Source organism: Lampetra fluviatilis, chromosome 46 (assembly GCF_964198595.1).
Source record: "Lampetra fluviatilis chromosome 46, kcLamFluv1.1, whole genome shotgun sequence".
NCBI lineage: Eukaryota > Metazoa > Chordata > Hyperoartia > Petromyzontiformes > Petromyzontidae > Lampetra > Lampetra fluviatilis.
This window is the reverse complement of record NC_136320.1, coordinates 5586568-5609294: the sequence shown is the minus strand read 5'-3', so window position 1 is coordinate 5609294 and position 22727 is coordinate 5586568. Positions and strand designations below refer to the sequence as shown.

At 48.4% G+C, this 22727-nt stretch overlaps 1 protein-coding gene across 1 annotated transcript in view; it reads left to right on the top strand.

Moving 5' to 3' along the window:
* Positions 1–22727, top strand: part of LOC144947716 (transitional endoplasmic reticulum ATPase) — a 71477-nt gene that overhangs the window by 41991 nt on the left and 6759 nt on the right. The window contains exons 12-16 of the mRNA XM_078877028.1: positions 4855–4977; positions 7131–7343; positions 11667–11845; positions 12750–12879; positions 21594–21752. Coding sequence (XP_078733154.1) covers positions 4855–4977; positions 7131–7343; positions 11667–11845; positions 12750–12879; positions 21594–21752 — 804 coding nt within the window. The remainder of the gene's footprint in view (positions 1–4854; positions 4978–7130; positions 7344–11666; positions 11846–12749; positions 12880–21593; positions 21753–22727) is intronic.

The following is a 22727-nucleotide window of genomic DNA, read 5'->3' as shown; positions in this document are numbered from 1 at the left end:
CTGCGATCGTGCCCTCTACAGTACCGCCACTTACAACTTGGCGTAAAGTGGAGCTTGCTTGCCGACCTCGTAGGTACGATGGGCAAGTTAGCCCCATTTTAAGTCTGTGCCCACATCTATGACCCTTTGAGAAAGTACCTTTGGCAGGAGACTCGCATCTCTTCATTGCCTACACACAGATTTTTGCTGGCAGCTGGTGGTGGTTGTTTTGTTCAAAAACGGAAACAAAATTAATTCAGGCTCATTCCCATTTGAGACTATGCCAATGGCCTAATTGTGAGAGTAGTTGCCGTGGAATTATGATCCCACATTAAATGTCATCACATTGATTGTGCGGCCAGTACCGTAGACACAAATCGACAGCGCTTGCCATCTTCGTCGTGAAGACTGCTTCATCACCGTTATCGTCAGCCACAGTTAATCCACTGCCGGATTAAGGTGCGCCTCCTCCCCAAGCCGCCACACCGTCTCTTGCCATCCTGCGATGTCATAATCTCTGCCTCGTCATCATTCACGAAAAAAAAATAGACGCTTTGGCTAACATGTCTCTCCTCTCTCTGCCCTTCTTCAGAGCAAAGAGTAGCCAAAAAGATCGATTCACTTATGTTTAGAGACCACGCTTATCAGTTGGGTGCCCTGAAAAATGTCAGGGTATTAGAAGAAATTTGATGGGCTGATTTGCCATCTTGGCAAAATTTCTAAATCTCTTTGGAAATCTGCCCCGGCGTTGCGAATGGGGACACTTGTTCCAAAACAAAATATCAGGATCATGAGAATGGTAATCCACTGCTGGTGTAGGATTTGGCAGTATGTAGTTTCCGGGTTGAACCGATGTCCAATGTTCTGCTCCACATGCTGCTGGGAGCTTCTTTGGGACTTGAAATCGCAACGAACATCAGTGGCGAGTTTTGTCTGAAGCAGTCCTGGGGCTGCCCTCCCACTTGATTGATCCACGTTGACCAGAGTAGTGAAATATGGTAAAAGATCCCCCATGACTGACACGTTTTGAGGAATCCTTCATCCAGCAGTGGATTGATAAGTAGCTGTGAATTATAACTACTATTATTCCGTTTTAATAATACAAGTAATCAGGATCATGAGAATAGTGTGGACCAATCGGTGTCAAAGACAATGCATATATTATCAGAGTTTTTTTTGTTTGCATTCTGACCACAAGTATTGTGGTTAATACAGACATGATTCCTTGTAGAAGGTTTCAGTTTGGTGTTTTAACATCTTAACACCTGTTTTGTTGCCAGAAAAAAGGGGAAAACCTATTCTCATATTTTGGTACTGGCAAAGGAGGTCCCATGATGTAATCAGGATCCGTCTTTGTCGTCTCTATTTGCTCTGAAGAACGGGGCCACGTTGTACAAAGCGTTAGCCTTTGGCACCGCGGTGGCAATAAGTTAACTATCTGGCCTGGTATACAGGAGGGCGTCGGTTCGATCTGGACCCTGACACCTACTCTATAGTTGGAGTTTGTGCGTCTCTCCCTGTGGTCATGTGGACTTTTTCTCTGGGTCCTCTGGTTTTTCCCTCCACATTCAGAAACATTCGTTTAGAATAATTTGCTTCTGTTAATTTCCACACAAAGCCACTTACTTCATTTTTTTTGGCCAGGCCACTTCTGAAAAAGAGCTATATAGCTCAGGGGGCCTTACTTGGTAAAATAAAACAAGTTTAATAGTTACAAAATATCCTGCCATTTATTTTTCCGACACAAGGCAGTGTTAACTTAGACTGAATAAAGAGCTGAGCGTTTTTGATCTGTGCCGTGCAAAGCCAATGTCTTCATTTAGTATTTGGTGCAGGTGCTGATGGATAATGTGGCGGATTAGGACTGAGATTGCGCTGGTTTATATCACATGCCGGGACACGACTTACTTACATTAAGGCAGCATGAATGTGGCAGTTTCGGCTAAATGTCTTAATTAGTTCATTGTTACTCCCAAGCCCCAATACTCTGAATACAAATTGAGAATTAACTGAATTAAAATTGAGATTATGGGAATCTCTCATGAGTTGCAGTTACCGGGGTATTTAGAAAATTGAAAAAGATTAATTAATTAAGGAGTGTGGCAGTCATTGTGGTTTATGGAGCACAATTTGTACTTGATGCCCTGGAAGATCATTGCAGGTAGAGACGACGGTGTTTGTAATTTATTTCAGGGCGCTACAATAGGTGTTACATTCAGCCTATCTGTGATTTTTTTTAATTTGTATGGGAATATATGACGGAGCTTCTTGTGCGTCAATAATTGGTCCCAACATTGCCGTTTGTTGCCGAAGCCAATCTAGCCGGGCTGTGCTGTTGCAGAGTGCCCTACTTAAAGAGATGTCGGTGATAAGTTCAAATCTCAGTTGGAGGTTGAGCCGTCTTGTTCTCAATCCCGAAGTGAACGGCCCTTTTGTTGAGCCAATGCCATGTGGGGTCATGGGGGCTACTTGACCGCACTTGACACTTGGTTAAGGTGGGGAGTGCAGACGACGCGGGGGCATAGAAGTACAGTTCAACCACAGTTTTCCGCACCACCCTCTGCTGCCCAAAAGTAGCCTGCGATGCGATCGTGGTGGTCGCCCATCCAAGCGCTCGCCAGGCTCAACCTGGCTTCGCTTCCCAGATCTGACGAGATTTAGGGGAGGGAGGGGGGGGGTACATTCCGGGTGATTTGATCGTAGGACCTTCAAGCAACCGGATTCTGCGATCGGATTGCCCTTGCGAATTGTACACCGGTTGATTAGTTTTTTCGATTTAATTTGAAAATGATTCTGTAAAACGGAGCGTGGTCACCACGACGCGGGGTTAATGTGAGGACAGCGGTGGCCATTGCATACAGATGAGGCTGCGCTGCCACACCACCTCAGCGGCGGTGTTGATTTTACTGACGATAATTCGCCGTGATGTACGATAACCTAAAAAAATAAGGTTTTATTTTAAAACAGGCGTTCGATGGTGCACAGCTGTTCACAGTCAGACTTACTGGTGGAAATTCTGCGTTCTGTTTGACATGTTGCAAAGTGTTTCCATAGGACAACCATAGTATAGAAATAAAACAACCGCGTTGGACAAAATGGTTTTAATGATCGCAAATGGACGATTGTGCCGGGTTGACCCTTAACCTGGATATGAACTCGCAACCCTCTGACCACTTTGTTATGCAGCTGCTTTAAAAAAGTCCTGTTAAACAGATTACAACACTTTAAATACCAAACGTAGGAGTAAGTTCTATTACTTAAAAGCCTTACGTTGTCAGTAATCAGAGGCCAATTATTGTTTGGCTAAATTAGACATAGTATCTCAGTGATTCGTTGATTACAAATTAATTTCTATGCTCACGAGATACACGTAAGAATGGATTATTGACAGTTTATGAAAATTGAAAGCAATAAACAGCGTAGTGGCCGAACGTAACACGCACAATCGAGAGACAATACAAAGTGAGACGGTAAAACGTAAAATACATTTTTAAATCAAATCGCGACCTGTAAATTGTGACAATTAATCAAATCGCCGACAGCATGAATCGTTATGTGCCTGGAGGTGGCCTTTATTGATGACCTGCTTACATAAGAGCCACGGAGAGCAGAAGGCTCGTTTTTTCAAGGGAGACATGGGTTTCAATAATTAGAGCAACAACACTGCCAACATAGTGGCTGGGTGGCTCGGAGCTCAGAGACGCTACGTTGGCAAACGCTTAGATCCTGGGTTTGAATCTGGGTGTCGGCTGTCTTGAGGTTATACCAGGTTCTGAAGTGTTTGAGGATTTATGGTCTCCGCCCGATCCCCTGCAACTGTATGAATACAAATATTAAATTAAATTTGGCTCTGCTTGTAAATGTAACTAAATTCCAGGTTTTTAATAAAAAATCGTGTGTCGAACATGACTCTCTCGCTAACGTAGCGAGTGGGAACGTGCTAACCCGTTTCTGTGAATCAGGGGTAAATCTTCTTGGTTCTTTCGGTAAAGTCACGTAGAAGGGAAGTAATAAAATAATAAAAATAAAACATAATAAAACAATTCTCACGACGTTTCGGCCACAACGCAAGCAGCCGTCCTTCGCCTGAGGACGGCTGCTTGCGTTGTGGCCGAAACGTCGTGAGAATTGTTTTATTATGTTTTATTTTTATTATTTTATTACTTCCCTTCTACGTGACTTTACCGAAAGAACCAAGAAGATGAATCCCTGCAGTCACGAAAGCTTTAAATCGAAATCAGGGGTAACTTGAGATCTCGGAGGTAGTTCTTGCGTATCCATTGCTCCGGGCTGTTGTCTACAAATGAAGGGTCGCACTTCTCTGCAGGAGATCCGACTAAATTCTTATTCTTGTGACGAAACGCCAATGGCACAATTGGGATACATTTCTGGAAATATTTTTTTTTACATTGTGGCATAGTGTGCTGAGTGGTCATTTTGTTAACGAAATTAGTGATGAAGGTATTCATAAATGAAATGATTAATTTTGGTAAACGTTGATGACTGAGTCGACAAAAATGTTCAAGCACAACGATGACTGACTACTGTCGACCAAGGACCAAAGCACTACGACGAGACAAAATGAACGAGTCCGATGAAGACACATTCTGAGATAATCTAATAACGTTTCTCGAAGACTGCAGCGCACCGAGCAAGACCAAAACTGGTAATTGGTTGCATGCCTATATAAAAAAGAAAACAGTTATTGATTTGCTGACTTGATAATATTGGATGTAAAAAAAAGGTCGCGTGTCCGTCACGCCAATATTTAATAAGTAAGAGTGGACCCATAGCATTGACTGCTTTAAGTCGACTGGACTAAGATGTTGACCAAGTCGACGCTGGGTGTTATGCGCGCCGTGGGACTCGTTGCAGTGGGCGCTGGGCCAGAGCAACCCGTCGGCGCTGCGCGAGACGGTGGTGGAGGTGCCCAACGTGACGTGGGAGGACATTGGTGGCCTGGAGAGCGTCAAGCGTGAGCTGCAGGAGCTGGTGCAGGTACGGTGACCCGGGCCCCCAGCTGAAGCAGTCTCCGCCTTCGCAACGAAGAAAATAAATACGTTTCTGCGCAACGACTCCTTTCAGAATAAACATCCGCGTTTATGGGGCACGCATTGCTCCTCCAACGCCGCGGCAACTCTTAAGAGCGCGTTACGTCACGATCTCATCTCGGGCTATTTTGTTGCCCTGCCTGCTGCAGTCTAGCCGAGGGGGACACCTGGTGGCAGCTGTCCCTGAGCAGTACAAGGTGACCACGGCACCGGACTGCGAAGTGGGCATTATTGGTCTGGCAGGAGCGGGGCAGTGTTGGCGCCCGCAGGACCCTACCTATTCATAACATGCACGATTCGCCATGGGCACGGGAACTGTAGTGTGGAGAGAGCTTTGCGATGGGCAGAGAGTGCACGCACCTACCACTTGTCACGTCTAGAAGCCTCTACCCAGGATTCACTTCTCTATCTCAGATCGGAGAGCAGGGATGGCATGATTTTTTTATTTTCATAAATTGGCTCTGCGCAATGGTTCTTTCGTCGAGTGCAGGGGGATGGCAACCAAAATAACAATGAGCCATTTTTTTAATTTGGTAAAAAAACCCTCAATATTTCAAGAGCCGCAATGCGCTGTGGTGAACACGAGACGGTCCTTGATAAATAACATCACAAAGCAGTCCTTGCAGAGCTTCATGTGGCGGCTCCGGGGCCACAGACCCCTGCACGAGTCGGCGTTGGCACTCGCTGCGGTTGTTCCGATGCCTTGCGCTAACTAGCGAGTTCCCGTTGGATAGCGTGTGATGGACGAGACTTCTTTTACAGGCACTGAAGTGGCTCCCACCTAATGGGGAGAGAAGAACACTCCACCCGACCAGGTCGCTTCTTCTCTGAAGACTGTAAAAAAATAATAACTTTATCTATCTGCTCATGCCTCAGAGTCTTAAGAATTTTTCAGGAGGTTTCCTACATTGCAACTCTGAGTTCCATTTTAAATAAGGGGGGTGGTATTTTTGGTGCGGGAGGACATGCGATTACCCAGAGGGAACGTCGCAAAGGTCTGCACAGATAGGCTCATATACCCATTCGTTATTCTGCCAACCCCCTGGCCACTTCTCAGCCTCTAATGTCGGGGAGTTTTACAAATGTACGTGATGCACAAATGCATCGTCTCCAAAGTGTCAAAAAGTGCTGTCACCAGGAGGTAGGTTGTTTTGGTCAACATTTTTATGAATAAATGTTTTTATTTATCTAGCTTTCCAACATTTGTGTTAAAACTGGCACTAACCAGTATAATTTGTTGCTTCGAATGAGGGTGTGTGGTAAGTGCAGGGATTGTACAGCAGAGGGCGATGTAGGGTTTACATGAAGCTTTGTTTTAATCTCACGGTTTTATTTATTTATGGGCTCTGCCCGGTAGATTTGTGCTTTCTGTGTAGTTCACAGCCTCATCCTAACACTCTCTCAGTTTTGAACTCGCTCGTCAAACTTCGCAAAGGAGCAGACAACTCTGGCCCCAAATGTGTTGCATTGCTCATCTGGATTGGCAGCCCTTACCAATGTTAAATATTCCACATTTCTATGACGGCCAATCTATTCTACTGACAAATGTTTTTGTTCTCCCCTGCAAAGAGCGTTACCCATTTAGCTGGCTGAGGACGGGGACGATGATGGACAGAGCCGAGCCCAGATGGGGATTTGAACTCATGACCTCATTCCAAACCCAGTGCTTTACCCACAGCACCACCTGAGCTGGCTGCTTAATATTGTTATTGTTCTTGTTTATCCAGGAAAGCCTCTCTTGAACCCCGTGACTCTTTCAGGAGGGTCCTGTGAAGTTTTTTCAGTAGGGGGCGATGATTGCTATGCATTATTCAAATTGAGTAATTTGCAGGGAATGTTTCAGATTTGGCAAAGTTGGACCAAGACGCAGCAACACAATGGCCTACTCTTGCAAATGACGTCACGGGATGTTTAACGTTTGCCGTTAACTGGATGGTGCGAACGTTTACGGTCATTACACTACCGAGAGTATGAATCGGGGCGGCCGCTGGAATGGAGCCGTTTTCTGTGCAACAAGCAGGCAAACGTGCCATCCGCACGGCCGCACCACCGACAGTGACATGACGACGAGTTGTCCCCCACCGTCTGCTTCCCCCACAGTACCCGGTCGAGCACCCGGAGAAGTTCCTCAAGTTCGGCATGACGCCCTCCAAGGGCGTGCTGTTCTACGGGCCGCCGGGCTGCGGCAAGACGCTGCTGGCCAAGGCCATTGCCAACGAGTGCCAGGCCAACTTCATCTCCATCAAGGGGCCCGAGCTGCTCACCATGTGGTTCGGCGAGTCCGAGGCCAACGTGCGCGACGTCTTCGACAAGGTGGGGGTTTCTTTTGACGATGGGGCAGACGCGACGTCGACCACCGGGGTTTTGCCTTGCCATAGTCAACCACCGGGGTCTGCATTCGTGTCGAGCCGATTTCCGATGGGTACCATCTGTATATTGTCTTGCCCTTCTTAACCCCTTCCCGTTGCGAGATGTCTGCAAGTTGCAGGGTGGGTCCCGTTCACCACTGGATCTCGGAATGTGCAAGCGGTTGGCGTTAATTTTATTTAGAGGCAGGAGCGCCTTTGTTTTTAAAGACGTACTCGCTGCAAAGAAGTTTAGCGACACGACCGCACTCTATGATACCTGGCGCCAAACTGCCACGCCCTCCCGCATGGCCTTTTGAGAGCCTGGGTATGTCTGCCGACATGAAGACGCACCGATAAAGTTGTCATTTTTTTTCGGATTCTGTTTCAATTACGTACATGTACGTCATTGGAATGGGAAAGGGTTGAGGGAAATTGGTGGTCGTTGTTGTGAAACCGCCCCACCCCCTACCCCTCCTGTTGCCACCCATCGCTACCTCCTTCTGCTGCACGCACACCTCTACTCCCACTACCCCCACCACTATCCACTCGCCGTGCTGTCTCACTCAAATCAACTCGGCTTTAGTGTCACGGGGGTGGAATCGGGACTATCTTTAAAAAAAATCCTCAAAGCAAGCCCAAGCCTGTATCTGGGGGAAGAGGCGTGGTGTACAGAGCTGCAGGGGAAGGGGCGGCGCTTAAAGAGGAATGGGCGGAGTGTCATTCGGCGGAGGGCCGGGAACCTCCCTAAATCTGCATAGATCGGAGTGCTTCAACCATGGCCTTGCCTCTTGATTTAAGCAAATGAAATCACAGAATCAAATAGCTACAGCGGGCTACAAAATATTTACACTACAGATGTGGCTACAGGCGAACTACTCGGTTTAGAATTTTTTGCAATATCTATAATCGCATGCAACGGATTGATTACCGGTTTACAAACCTTCAACAACATCGTGTCGACCAGAAACAAATCATAATTATTAACCACACCTCGAAGTGTACGCAGCTGTTTTCAGCTTGCTGCTGTGCTGCGTAGTGGGGTTTGCCGTGAACCCTAAAGATGGGGGCTTCAAATAAACAAATAGTTTTAGGAGGATGCTTTATACATTTTTATGTGCTTTGCTTATGAAGAGATCCAGAGAGCATTATTTATTGTGAGTGAGAAACTGGTTGACTAACGAAACCTCTTTAGCGATGTCTCATGACGGAAATGACAAAGCATTACTGTGTTTACGTGCATTTAGAATGTGTTTTTTTAATAATCAGCCAGTTATTCTCCTGACTGATGCGTTTAATATACCGCGAGTGCTACCCAAATCAATGCGGAATCAAAATAAAATAAATGGCTGACGTTTGTGATTTGATTATCATCGGTGGGGAAAAAAGAGCAATGTTGCGATTTTTCTCGGTCCACAATTTGGCAAATTATCACCAATCTGGGTCACGATCCTCTTCAAGAATTTTTTTTTTTGCGTTGTGCATTAATAATTTTATTGTAAACTATTTTTATTTTACCAAGTAAGGCCCACTGAGCTCTACAGAGCTATTTTTCAGAAGCGACCTGACCTCAAATAATAGCTCAACGAAGTGGCTTATCACGTGGACAATTATAGCAGCCAAATACTCAAATGCATGTTTCTAAATGTGGAAGGAAAAACCGGAGGACCCAGAGAAAATTCCATGCGACCACGGGGAGAACATGAAAACTCAAAATATACAGCTTTCAGTGTCTGGATCGAACCCATGACCTCCTTTATACCAGGAGAGGTAATTAACATCGATGTTAAGAACGGTTCACGCGCAAATATAATGACACTGCTTGGGGAGGCCCTCATCTAGCAGTGTGGAATGAACTAGAAGGGCTGCACACACGAATATGGGGAAGCGGTCGCGCAACGATTTTAATTAATTAGTAGTTATTTTAATGCTGGGGCAGAGTGGTTATCATTGTACTGCACTACGGACCCGGTGACCTGTGTGCTAATTTGCTGACTCATGGTTAAGGTTCGTGGTGAGAGACATCTGAACTAATTTTGCCCCTGTGAAATACAATCACAACACCCCCACGGCGAGCTCGGCGTGGCGGGAGCCCCGCATCTAGCAGTGGATTGACAACATTTTAATCGTGCTACGCTGACACAACGAAACCACACTTGGTGGGACCATTTCCAGCAGTGTCACGTCGTTTGCAAGCAGCAACACAATAGGCAGTGCGGTGTGTGGCGAGCGGAGGGGGTGGGTGGGGGGGGTGTCACCCCTCGCGGCGCTTGGCGTTAACTCGGATTTACCCTAACCTGGTTACACAGTTCAGAGTAATTGTTCTCTACGCCATAAATCTCCTGTGTGAAGCGAACTTGTTGGCATGAGCCCTGCTCTTCCCGCCTCCGCACCCACCCCCACCCACCTCCCCCTGCCAGACGTGCACCAGAATGCAATCGGGTGTCCAGATGATGTACTCTCCTGCTGCTGCAAGTCAGAGAATTAATGAAATGTCAGCCCCGACTGGCCGAAGGAGCGCACCGCATTTTTACTCCACTCTCCCCTCCTCCTCCTCCAACTTCCCTGCGTCATGTACCTCCAATGGAAAGTGCCAATCATCGCGCGCGGAGCCGACGCCGCATACGATGTGATGTGCGCGCGGCTTCTGAGAGCGCGGGGCCCGGGTCGTCGATCCGCCCCGCGGTCGGCGCTCCGTTTATTCCCCTGCTCATTCCGCGTGACGCGGCTCGTTACAGACGCTGTGCGTCCGCGCGACTATTTTTGTATCCTCGCTTCAATTTGATCGTATCCCCCTTCCGCCCCTCCACCCCCGCTCCGCCTCCATCTCCTCCCCCCACTCCAACCCGGGGCCCCTAAATCTTGGCGTCAGATTGAGTTTCGTATAGATTTTTGTAACGTTACCTATGGATTTTTCTGCAGTTATCAAGGCTGGGTTATGATGAATCCAAATATAGCCACTTACTGCTGAGTGCTCGTACTTTGCAAGCAAGCATCGCGCGTTTGCATGCGTATGTGCATATTTAAGTGCGTGCATGCGTACATGCATGTGTGTGCGATTTGTATTCGTGCCTGCATGCATGCATGTGTTTTTGTATGTATCCGTACAAACATGTAGAAATGCGTGGGTGTGCTTCTACATGTTTGTGTGTTTATGGGGGCTAAGAGCACGGTATTTAGCATACAGCGCAACATTCCTGCTGACATGTTTGATTCGAGGTCATGCACATTTTGAGTGGCCCGTGATATCAAACACTGTTGTGGGCTTCGCCTAGGTCTTCTCAGCCTTAAATTTAGTACAAGCACAGCCCTTCTGTCAATCGACTGCAAGAGATGGGGGCCCCTCACCACTCTCTGCAGGTCAGGGAGGTATTTGACCATACTTCACGATGCTGGTCAGTGGTTTGGTGAAGATGGGGAGCATAGACACGGTATGATGGAAGTGCAGTACAACAATGGATTTTGCTGCACTGCTCTTGGCTGTCCATAACAGAGCCGAGCAGCGCTGGTTTAATGCTTGGTTGTCACAGACCCAACCACTATCCAGGCTCAAACGTGCTTAGCTGCTGAGGTTTTACAACATCGGGTGCATTCTGGGTAGTTTGGTCATAGGCCACAACACAAATGAAGGCATTTGTGTTGTGGCCTATGTGTTAGCCAATGAGCGTTGCTGGCCACACCGCAACCCTTTGTGCGCCAGGCTTGCTACAGCAGGTGTTTGCAAGAAGCACTCGCCCCATTAGTCTGTCAAGCTCAAATGAGTACCTGATGCGGTGTGTAAACATCGCCACTAGGGAGACAAAGGCGGTCGGGCGTGGTGCTACCCACCCACCCTAATGGGTGTTTGCTAACACCTTGCGTCAAAAGTCTGTTAAGGCTATATGGGGCGGATCTTTGTCTTGCATCCTGAAGTATGTTGAGCTTGAATGAGTACAACCCCACATGCACAACCATTTGTCAGTCGACTGCTGGTTGAGGGGCCTCCCCACGCCGTGCGGGCCATCGGGGGGGAGGTTACGTGCGTTCCATCCCGACCCCTGCATATTTGAAGTTCGCATGTTCTCCTTGTGGTCACATGGATTTTTCTCCGTGTCCTCCAGTTTCTCCCACCACATTTAGAAGTGTGCGTTTACAGGATTTGGCTGCTGTAATGTTTCATCATGATAAGCTATTTTGTTGAGCTATCATTTGTGGCCATGTCACTTCTGAAAAAGAGCTGTACAGCTCAGTTGTCCTTACCTGGTAAAATAAATAAGAGTTAATCTAACCATATTTGACCTTGTGCCCTCAGGCCCGGCAAGCGGCTCCCTGTGTGCTCTTCTTCGACGAGCTGGACTCCATAGCGAAGGCACGCGGGGGCAACGTCGGCGACGGGGGCGGCGCGGCTGACCGCGTCATCAACCAGATCCTCACCGAGATGGACGGCATGGGCACCAAGAAGAACGTCTTCATCATCGGCGCCACCAACCGGTGAGGCCTCTCCCCGGCGCTCGGTCGGCTCGCGGGTTGCGATCCCGGCCGAGGCCTGAGCCGACCCGACCCCAAGGGTTTGTGCAAACTACCGGACATCTGTGAAAAGAGCTTTATAGCTCATCGGATTGTGACCTCCCCACAAGCACCAGGAGCGCTACATGAATGTTCGACAGTCGGTTCAGTTCGTGGGGAAGTCCGCAGCGGGTTTCCTGTCGAGAGTTGGCCCGCGTTGTAGGGGGCATGCGGGCCAGCATTGTGGGCATCGTACGGTGCGAAAAGTTCTACGTACGTACTTACAAGGGTCAGCCGGCCGGTGGTGGTGGCGCATGCCTGCAATTTAGGCAAGCGTTGGTGGATCGCACAAAATGTTGCGAAACGGCCTTTCCGTGGGCGTCAAGGTGTCGTGCGTACCCTGGCTCTTGCCAGGAGAAGGCGGTTGCGCAAAGTGCGAATTAAACTTGTCAGTCCATAGAGAAGGGATAGCGCTGCCCCCACACACACGTCGGTTTTCTCCGAGTGCTCCGTGTACCTCGCACACGTGTAAACACTCGTTAAATTGCTGAAAACATGTTCATATATAGAGGACCACAGATCTTGGGCAATTGTTGATGTCGGCCCGCCACCCGGCTGCTGACGAGATGCAATTGGCATGAACGATGCTCTATTTTTGTTGGAGAGATGAATACGTGTACAGGAGTATAGAGACAATTCTAGTTATTTGTCTCAATAAGATGATAGCCAAGGACGTGCTTTTAAAGCAGAGGACCAGAGAAGACAGCACCAGAGGACCTAATTTTACAGTCAATCGTCAAAGTGTCTTCCTCAACTGAGGTTCTTGTCCAACAGTAACTTGACCAAACAGCTGTACACTTATATGACCGTGCGTTTTTCTCGACTCTAGACCGGACATCATTGACCCTGCCATCCTGCGTCCCGGTCGCCTGGATCAGCTGATCTACATCCCGCTGCCCGACGAGAAATCCCGCAGCGCCATCCTCAAGGCCAACGTGCGCAAGTCTCCCATCGCCAAGGTCAGAAACTCCCCCCCCTCCACGCCTGCTGCTATCGTGGATTCGCTCGCTTACATCATATCATGTATGACCCCAGTGGACTCTGGACCGGGACGCCACGGTGGCGAGATGTTAACTACTTCCGATTCCCGCACCTCCGATTGGCACGGTTGGCTCCTTATGGTGCGAAAGAAGTTCTACATACATACATCCACCACCACCATCGTCGTTGGGCGGAGGCATTCTCGAGCCGTCGCTGGACCATTCCCCTCAGTCCCGTGACGCAAACAATCCACCCCAGCACCTGGAAATGAGCAGATGCGCATCGCCCCGTCACAAATAATAACGAGGGGGGCTCGCCGCCTTCGTAGGTGGTTGAGCGCGCGAACGTTACATACGCGGCGTTATTGCCGGCTCGCATATTCCCCTCTTGTACCATCCTGAATGCGGCCGAAATGCCTCTAGTGATGGATAAGAACGTTATCGGTCACTGCATCGCGCACTTCGAGATGAGCTTCTGCGGCCGTATGGAACGCTCTTGCTCCCGATATTAGGAAGCCACTGGAGCTATGCACGTTGAAATCCTAGATTGAAAACGAATTTCGTTAGAACTGCTTCTTGTGTTTAGTTTGTCCTTCCCCACGCACATCCGATTGGAAGGGTTGGCTTCGTACGGTGCGAATGAAGTTCAACACACGTACATTGGGGTCCTAAGTGGCAGGTTTCCCTGCTGCCTTGCATTGTACACACACAACGCAAGGCAGGGGTTGGGGGGGAGAGTGGTGGTGTAGTGGTTATAGCACACTGCGTGTTGTACCCAGCCGCCTAAACTCAAGCCTGCTCACGGCTAACATCAGTGACGTGCTCTGCTCCCCTGCCCAGCCTCCGCGTTTATCAACCTGCACTGACCAGTGTGGTGAAGTATGGTTTAATAACACCCAGAGCTCACTGGGTGTGGAGAGGCCTTCATCCAGCAATGGACAAAGGGCAGCAAATTATTATTAATTATTTATGCAAGGAGACAACTTAAGGCCATACCTGGGAATCGATATATTTTCCATTATGCTAAACAGATTCCAACGATAAGCCTTGGAAGGGCTTTCACATAACAGATTGAAATGTTCGTGGCATGGCATAGAAGTAGCACTCCAGCCAAAGATGAAAGTTTAGTTACGAGAACTTTTGTCTTTTATAGATGATCAGTAGTTTATTGCTATAATTTTTACATGTTTAAATTGTGTTTATATTTTTATTGAGAAACCTAGACATCTGGTTAATGCAGACACGATTCCTTGTAAAAGGTTTCGGTTTGGTGTAACATCTTAACACAGCTGTTTTTTGGCAGAAAAAAAGGGAAAAACCTATTATCAATGGTTGAAAACTTAAAATTAGAGGACTGCAGAACTTGGAGGGGGGAATCATTGTGTAGCTACCACCTTCCTGCTTGTCTGGGTCCCCCTTGCGCCTCTGAGACGTTCTCTCTCTTCAAGAATGAGCCAGCACTGTGCTGCGTGTTACAACTTGAAATAAAAAAAAGTTATTCAAAAACCGTCGGATGCTAACAAAGAGAATAGAACACGAGCTGCAGCATGCACAGAAAAGCATGGAGAGAGGTGCTACCTTGACGAGAGGACATTCATGAATGGAGAACGTGCACGAGTTAGACGTCGTATCGACCAGTGAGAAAAGTGGGATTGGGCAGAGATGATGGACAGTGGTCAAGACTCGCACCTGAATGGACATTTACCATGGAGATGGAGCGATGAAATCGGCTCGTGTGCACGGAAGCTGTATTAATCGTTGCATTGCAAGACTTTATAAGATGGTGGCGGTTTGGGGAGACCATCCAGGCAGGGATCGATTATGGCTGATGATGATGAAGGATTCGCATAGTAAATCAAAGGGTTGTCACTGTCGATGCCATTAATTGCATCAAACCTCCATCTCTTTATTCCTTCTGTGAGAGCCAACAATATGTTGTTGAGTTTGCTTCCCAACCTTGAAAGTTTGGGGTAGTTTAGTTCTCACCCCATTTGGCTTTTGGCCAAATTCAATATCTGGAGTTTGTACCGAGTTCAAGATTAGCCCAAAAAAGCTCGTCAAAATTGGTCATAATTAGTCCCCAAAGTTATATCTGAACCAAATTGCTTGTAATTACGGACATTTAGACAATGACTTTTTTGTTCTGGAAACGGTGAGCTCAAATATTTAGATTCAAATTACCTGTGCTCTGTTGCCTTTTATGAGACACTTAAATTCTGGACTTGCCGCTTGGTATATACTATTTCATATATTTTTATACTGCAGCTTGAATGACATTGTTCAGAGGCTTGGGCAGGATATTTCGGCTGACTGGGGGATTGTGGACGATTGTCAAGAAGAATGGTGGCAGCCAGGGAGGGAACGCATGTGAGAGCCCGTCCGCTGCTGGAGATGGAGCATTGAAATCGGTTTGTGTGCAGGTGCTGCGTGGATTATTACATCGCAGACTTGTGGGCGGGGGGAGGTGATGGCAACGGCTTTGGGAGGCAGTCGGCCAGCAGTGGATTGTCAATTGGGTGATGGTGACGATGTAGATTAGTTTTGTATGGCAAGTCAATAATGGACAGTCTCCACTTGGAACTAAATATATATTTTTGTCATACGCATGCTTTGGCCGTGTGCGAGGCAGGCAGGAATCCAGGCAACATTTTTTTGTAGCCTGGTGATTATATGTGGAGAGACGGACGTTTTGTGTGTTCTTGGTATATCACGGTCCTTGACGATAGCTCAGAACGAGTTTCATTTAGTCATGTCTGGCTCTGCTATGTAAGTGTGTATATTGAACCTCTTTCGCACTGTACCTATCCAACTGTGCTAATTGGAAGTGTGGGGGAAAGACAACAAACTAAATACAGAAAGCAGTTCTAAAGAAATGAGTTTTCAATCTAGAAATGCTGCGGTGTGTAATAGCGCCCTGTCACAACCCCCAGATGCTGATGTGGTTCTTTTCTCCAATTATGCAACCTATCAAATTTAGAGACTTATATTCTAAAGCTCTCATTGCCTTGTCCAAATTGGTATGCGGTGTTTTAACAATCATTGTGGGGTACGGTTGCACAATGGTTAGTGCATTCTGCTATGAACCCACTAGTAACGAATTGGCTTGTTCTGTTTATGCGACAAACCTTACTAATTGGCTGTCGCGGGTGGTGGTGGGTTTAATGACACCTTTATATATTTACGCGATCTAAACCAAAAAACCTGCACTGACCAGCACGGTGAGGTATGGTGCATACAACCCCTGTAACCGACACCGTGTCAGGAAGCCTTCATCTAACAGTGGATTGACCAAAGAGCTTTACATTTTGGTAATTTCCTTGACATTGGATATGTTCAGGATCATCGTGCATGATACCAAACCTCCTGGTCTGCGAAGTTGGCAGTATATATTAGTACAGCAAGTAGATTGTTCCCCGTACTCGTGGTTCGGTTTTCTTCCTCCGTCTACGGCAACATTTTCTGCCCCCGCCCCCCCCCCCCCGAAACGGTCATTCCGGCGTCCGCCAAACATCCCGACGTAGGAGAGCCCTCCTCAAAACGACGCTTGAGACTCGGCGAGGCTCTTCCAGGGAAGTTACTTTGTTGTTGCCTGGCATTCTCATCGGTCACGCGGACAGCCGCGTGACATGATATCGACACACTTGTCTCACCGTGGATCTCGGCCCCCTCTCGCGACGTCTCCCGCCCCTCACCCCCTGCCGTGCTCTCTTCCTCCTTTGCTTCCTGAGAGGAAAAGAGGGCTCCATTTTTAAATGTGCTTAATGGCTTCGATTAGGAGATATGCAAAAGGGCGGCTTCCGCCTCGGAGACTAAATATAGGCGTGAGGCCGCCGTGAAGTGCCGAGCCATTGTTTTCCCGTTCCGCGTGCGCCGCCGTCCCGCGCCGCCGTTCCTGCTTGGGGCACTCGATTTCGCTCCCCCCCCCCCCCTGCCAAGAGCACAGCCCAGGAGGGCGGAGGGCGTTGTTGCTCGTTGTCGTTATTCACGGCGGTAAGCTGCCACCGGTGGGTGTTGTAGTGGTTAGCAGCACGCCCGACCGTCGATCCAGCGGTCGACGGTTCGATTGGATTTCCTGGCGCGGCAGTTTGAAACGATCGCGAACGTTTCATGAATCCCCCCAGCCCTGCACGGCCTCGGTCTACCCAGCCATATATGTGGGTTTGGCACAGTTTATTTGATTTAGCAGGTGGCACCTTCGATTAACCCGGTTGTCTACATACGGTGCAAAGGAAGTTAAATAATTATAGACACAAAGTGTGTTGGAACTCACCTCTTCCAAGACATTGGCCAACATAGCAGGGTAGGTCAAATACTTCCTTGAGGGCATCTCTCGAGCTCCCCCTTGTAATTGCAGGGCTGCTCCTTTACCTTAAAAATGTGTATCTCTTTGTCAATACACCGCTGGACAAATGCTTCCTTATTTTGGCTTAGTCGTGGCGGTTGTTTGACTGACCAACTCGGTGAAGTACGGTGTGGGTTGAAGGAATGGGAATTGCCCAGGTTCATTTCAGATATCACTCTCCACTGATGATCGCCATGGCTGGGGATTGATCTTGGGTCGCCAGGTTCATCGCGCAATGTGCTAACCTTGTTCCATGGCTGTGTGTGTGCACCTCGTATCTGGCGATGCCACTGCATTCGCTGTCAGCCGCCTCCCGTCTCGCCTCCGCCAAATCAACCTTTAGGACCATCAATAATATATTTATTTGTCAAGACTCACACCGCTCTACCCCCACCGCCGGAAAAACAAATGCCACTCGCCGCACTTTGCTCGTTGACGCGCGGTTGTTTTAAGAGGTTGGAAGATCCGTAGCCCCGTTCACCGCTGTGAAGATTTGACCTTGATGCTGATTGCAAAGTCCTCGGCTGTGGCAGCGCGATCAATATCCATTAACGTGTTCGGGCCCGAATCGCCAGTTTGTTGTGATGGTTGGGATTTCGGGTGGAGAGAGATGACCCGGCAATGACGCTTATTGACACGAGGAAATGGCAAGGGAAATTGAATTGATACATTTAAAAACAATAATACATAATTGGCGGTGAGGGGTTTTCATCTCCTCTAACCTACAGTCGTCGTCCTCCTCGCCTTGCTCAGGAATAACAATAAGAGCAGCATATGGATGTAGAACGGGGTGGGATGGAGAAGCAGTTTTTATGTGGCCCCATTTTTGTCCGGCAACGCTTTGGCGGTGCGCCCATCCTCGCGATTGGAGGGAGTTGCGAGCCTGTGTCCCGCTTAGTGTCGTCCCTGTCCCATATATTATGGGATATCATCATCTTCATATGGATAGAATGGTTTCTGCAAGAGGGAATGTGGATTTGATGTGGCATTTGCACGGTTGGCTCAAGGCCCAGAGTGGGGATCAGCATTCTCTGTCCCCCCCCCCCCCCCATTGCCTTTGTGTGCAAGGAGACGCTTGCGGGGCTGTGAGTCGCGTCTTGGCGGAGGGGACATTTAATCCCGGCGGATCGTCGCTCCGTCTTAGCCGCAGCTAATGGAGAAACTCTTGGAGCAAGCTCTTTGGCAGGATTATACTGCTCATTTTCTGGCATGGTTTTTTTTATATAAACTATTTGTATTCCACATCCTCCCTCACATCATACGTTGACGAGAATAGATCAACATTATGACCTTTTGGGCGGCAGTTCCAAGGGCATCGGCGGTATGAGGCACGTCAGACTCATCAGAGCAGGAGAGGGGAGAGGGGTAGGGGTCGAGGGAGGAGGGGGTTTGCAGGGGGGTTTTAGCCGGTCGTTACCTTTCTGGGTTCAGGTGTGTAAGACTGGTCTAAGGTTCAGGTGTGTAAGACTGGTCTAAGGTTCAGGTGTGTAAGACTGGTCTAAGGTTCAGGTGTGTCAGACTGGTCTAAGGTTCAGGTGTGTCAGACTGGTCTAAGGCTCAGGTGTGTCAGACCGGTCTTAGCTTTGGCGATGGACCCCATGCTCGTATCTTCTTCCTTGTCTCTAAGCTTAGCTCATATGCTCCAGGGCTGATATTGGGCCTCATGAATTCAGCCGTTGAGTATGAGAGTGGGGGGAGAGAGGGGTTGGTGATTCTTCCTCCATACTCAATATGGTTTTCCTGCATCCTCCAGCGTTTTGCCGGCGCCGTTTTTTTATCTCCCTCAACGTTAATTTTCTCCGTCAGAAAGAATGGAGGCTAGCTGTCGCTGTGACGCGTTGTCCGTGTTCTGCTTCATCGCTCTGGTACGCTATTTCCGTTTCCAGAGCGAGGAACGACAGGAATTTTGAGAACCTGTGCGGCCGACGAGTTTTGTTTCCCCCCGATACAATCTTGAGGCGCTGGAAACCCGCCACGGCGTCGACATGCGGTAACCTTGGGATTGGAAGGTTGCGTGGCCCCACACGAGCCATGGAAAGCGTTTCCAAATTCACCCAAAATTGAATCATTTCTCAGCATTTGTATTGGCCGACTCGGTGGTTAAGTTGTATTGCATTTAATAAAGGGGAGTTTCAAGCTGTGAGAGCCTGCATGCACGCACACACGGGCGTACAGCACCCACACGGACGCGACACGCATACGTGCACAGATGCAGCATCCATGGCACGCACACACACACAGACAATAGCACAAAAACACTTAGACAAAGATCCCCTGTGTAGCGTTTCCAGACTGTTGGGGAACGTGCTCTTAGCGAGTAGCACCTATGAAGGCCGGCACGGCACACGAGGGGGGGTGGGTAGCCAACACCACGCCTGGCCGCCTTTGTCTCCCCAGTGGTGATGTTTACACACCTCACCAGGTACTCATTTGAGGTTGATTCCCAGAACCGGTTCAGATAATTTTCACTGGCGTTGGACATTTGGGAATCGAACTCTGGTCGCTGGGTTCATAACGCAGCATGCTAACCGCTACACTACCGCTCCCTATGCACACACACACACATGCATAAACGCATGCATGCACATGAAGACAAAGATCTCCCCCATATAGCATTAACAGACTGTTGGGGTAAGCACTGTTAGCGAGCACCTTAGAAGGCCGGCACAGCACACGAGCAGGTGAGTGGCCGTAACACCACGCCCTCCTCGGTACCGATGTTTACGCACCACACCAGGTACTCCTTTGAGGCTGAGTTAACCCAGGGGAGACCCAGGACTGGTTCAGATATTCGTATTACAGTGCGCTAAACACTGCCCCCCCACCCCTCCCCACTGACACCCCCACATAGACGCTGAAAACAAGATCACCACACACACAATCCACACAGACACCACACACATACGCATACTCCATACATAGCCAAGCGCACAACACACACACGCACCAAACATATGTACAAACACGCATTATATACGCATAAGAAGCATGCACACGCAGGCACACAAACTTAACGCACGCCCTGCACGCAAGCAGACACAGATGCATCATTACACAATGCGCACGCGGTAGCACTAATTAGAGAGGTACTTCGAGGCGGAACTTGAAAATAGCTATGAAAGGAAAAACGCAACTCGAGAAATAAATTAGAAGTGGTAGATACCAAGGCTCTGTGAAGCATTGCTAATGAGACAAAAATACTTTACAGCTATTTTCAGACAATGTCAAATAATATAACTTAACTAACGTACACTTTTTAGTCGGCTTCTCCCTGCGCTTAAGCAACAGCCATGCTCCGTCTACTGCTGGATTGAGGGTAACACCAGCGTAAGCGCAGGCCGTCTTTCGCTCCTTTCATTCTGTCCTCTCATATTTCTTCAACGCTTGTTTAGCCAGCCACTTGGTTGCTTTTTCAGTTTTGGGAAAGGCTGCAAGGCTTTATTGTCTGCTCGGCTTTATTGTCTGCTCCGCTTTATTGTCTGCTCCGTTTTCACCGTTCATAAAGCAAACAAGATGGCCGCCTAATGTTTTTTGTGTGGGAAAATTGCGTGGATGTATCTGGTTAGATGTAATTTGTAGTTTTCCAGTTGACTTGTTTGGTCATAATTGCTGTTTAACTGAATAAAACTAAGTTTTGCAGAAGTTATGGGATGGTTAAAAAGTTAATGTTAATAAAAACTATCCTAATTCCTTAATTTTATAAATGATTCCAATTAATGTGTCTTAGTTGTGACGTTGGCTCGTGTTGGTCCACACAAATGGTCCCACTCTGAATAATGTTTAAAGTCTAAATCTGTTTCTGGTTGATTAATATGTAATTAGTAACTTGCATCGCTTTGTCAATCCACTGCTGGATGAAGGCTTGTCCGTGCCATGTTAGGCATGGAGTTGTCTGGCCATGCTTTGCCAGACAGTCATTGCTGGTCAGAGAATGGGGAAGGGGTGGGGCAGAATCGGATGTTACTCGCCGCTGATCAGCCTTGACTGAGAATCGATTGAGCTCGCTAACCACTGTGGGGAAAGACAAATTATGGTAAAATATTCACTTGACCAAACATTCCAATGCTTCACCCTCCTGATAAATGATTGTGTGAACGGAGAAGCTTTCCTGGCTTTATTATCGACATCTATATTATTAAATCCATTATTATATTGAAGCCTTCATTCATAAATCCATGCGGTGAGTAGACTTTCAGAGCAGAGTGCCACAAACGCACACGTGTAACCGCGCATCGGGTGCCGCACGAGGTCTGTATGCCGCGTAACTCTAGACGGTCCGTCCGTCTCCAGTGGAGCTTACCAGGTCGCTCACCGCCATCCCCCCCTCCCCTGCGTGGTCCCTCCCTTACAGGACGTGGACCTCGAGTACTTGGCCAAGACCACCAATGGCTTCTCGGGCGCCGACCTCACGGAGATCTGCCAGCGCGCCTGCAAGCTGGCGATCCGCGAGAGCATCGAGTCAGAGATCCGGCGCGAGCGCGAACGCCAGAGCAACCCGGACGGTGCCATGGTCAGTGATCAGACTGTGGGACAAGTGTGGTTAGCGAGCACCTATGAAGGCCGGCACTGCACACGATGGGGTGGTGTGGCCAGCACCAATCCTTTGTATCCTTAGTAGCGATGTTTACACATCGCACCAGGTACTCGGGTTCAGATATTCGTCACAGGTGTTGACAGCGAGAATCGAACTCGTGTCACCGGGTTTGTCGCGCAGTGTGCTAACTGCTCCACTCCCCAGTGCACACATACACACACACACTCGCGCGCATATCTCTTGTTCCACGTGCATATCCGAGCTGTGCTGGGGCTGTACCGAGTCGGCGCGGGGTCAGGAAGCACAACTTGCTTTTCCACTACGTTCAGCTGCTTGTCTATCGCCCAACCATCACCAAATCACGCACTCCTTTCCAAGTCCATACGTGATTGAGTTCCATTGGTGCTTGGTTCCTCCTGAAGAAAGCCAGTTGTGACTGACATTGTTGAGACTTTCCTCTTAATGACCGTAAGCTTATTATTTAATATAAATATATCCGTACCACTAGTGTTTCCGAATTTTGGTAGTTGGTACCCTTACCTCCTCTGCCTCATGCACGTTTGTGAGTGACGGTGTCGAGGGCCAAACGAGTAAGGCTGCGATTCTGTCACGGTCATCTTTAGTCAAAATCATGGCCGAAGATCGGGGGAATTTTTTGTCACCGAGTAAGGTGGGGCGGTATTCTCCATCAACCTGCTAAATGGTATTTTTGAGAAGCTATAAAAGAGCGCCTTAGGCTGTTTCTATATCCATACCCAAGATGGCACGGTGTCTGTGACCACGGTGACGAACTCGGAGCCTTACCGTTTAAATGTCTCGCAGATTTTGAGGATGCACCGCCCATCACCACCAGCAGGAGACACTGTGACCCACAAGGTGCAGAGCAGAGACAACATGGTGGCAGAGTCATCCGAGCCAGTTTGACAAGATGGCCGCCCTCCATTGAGTGGC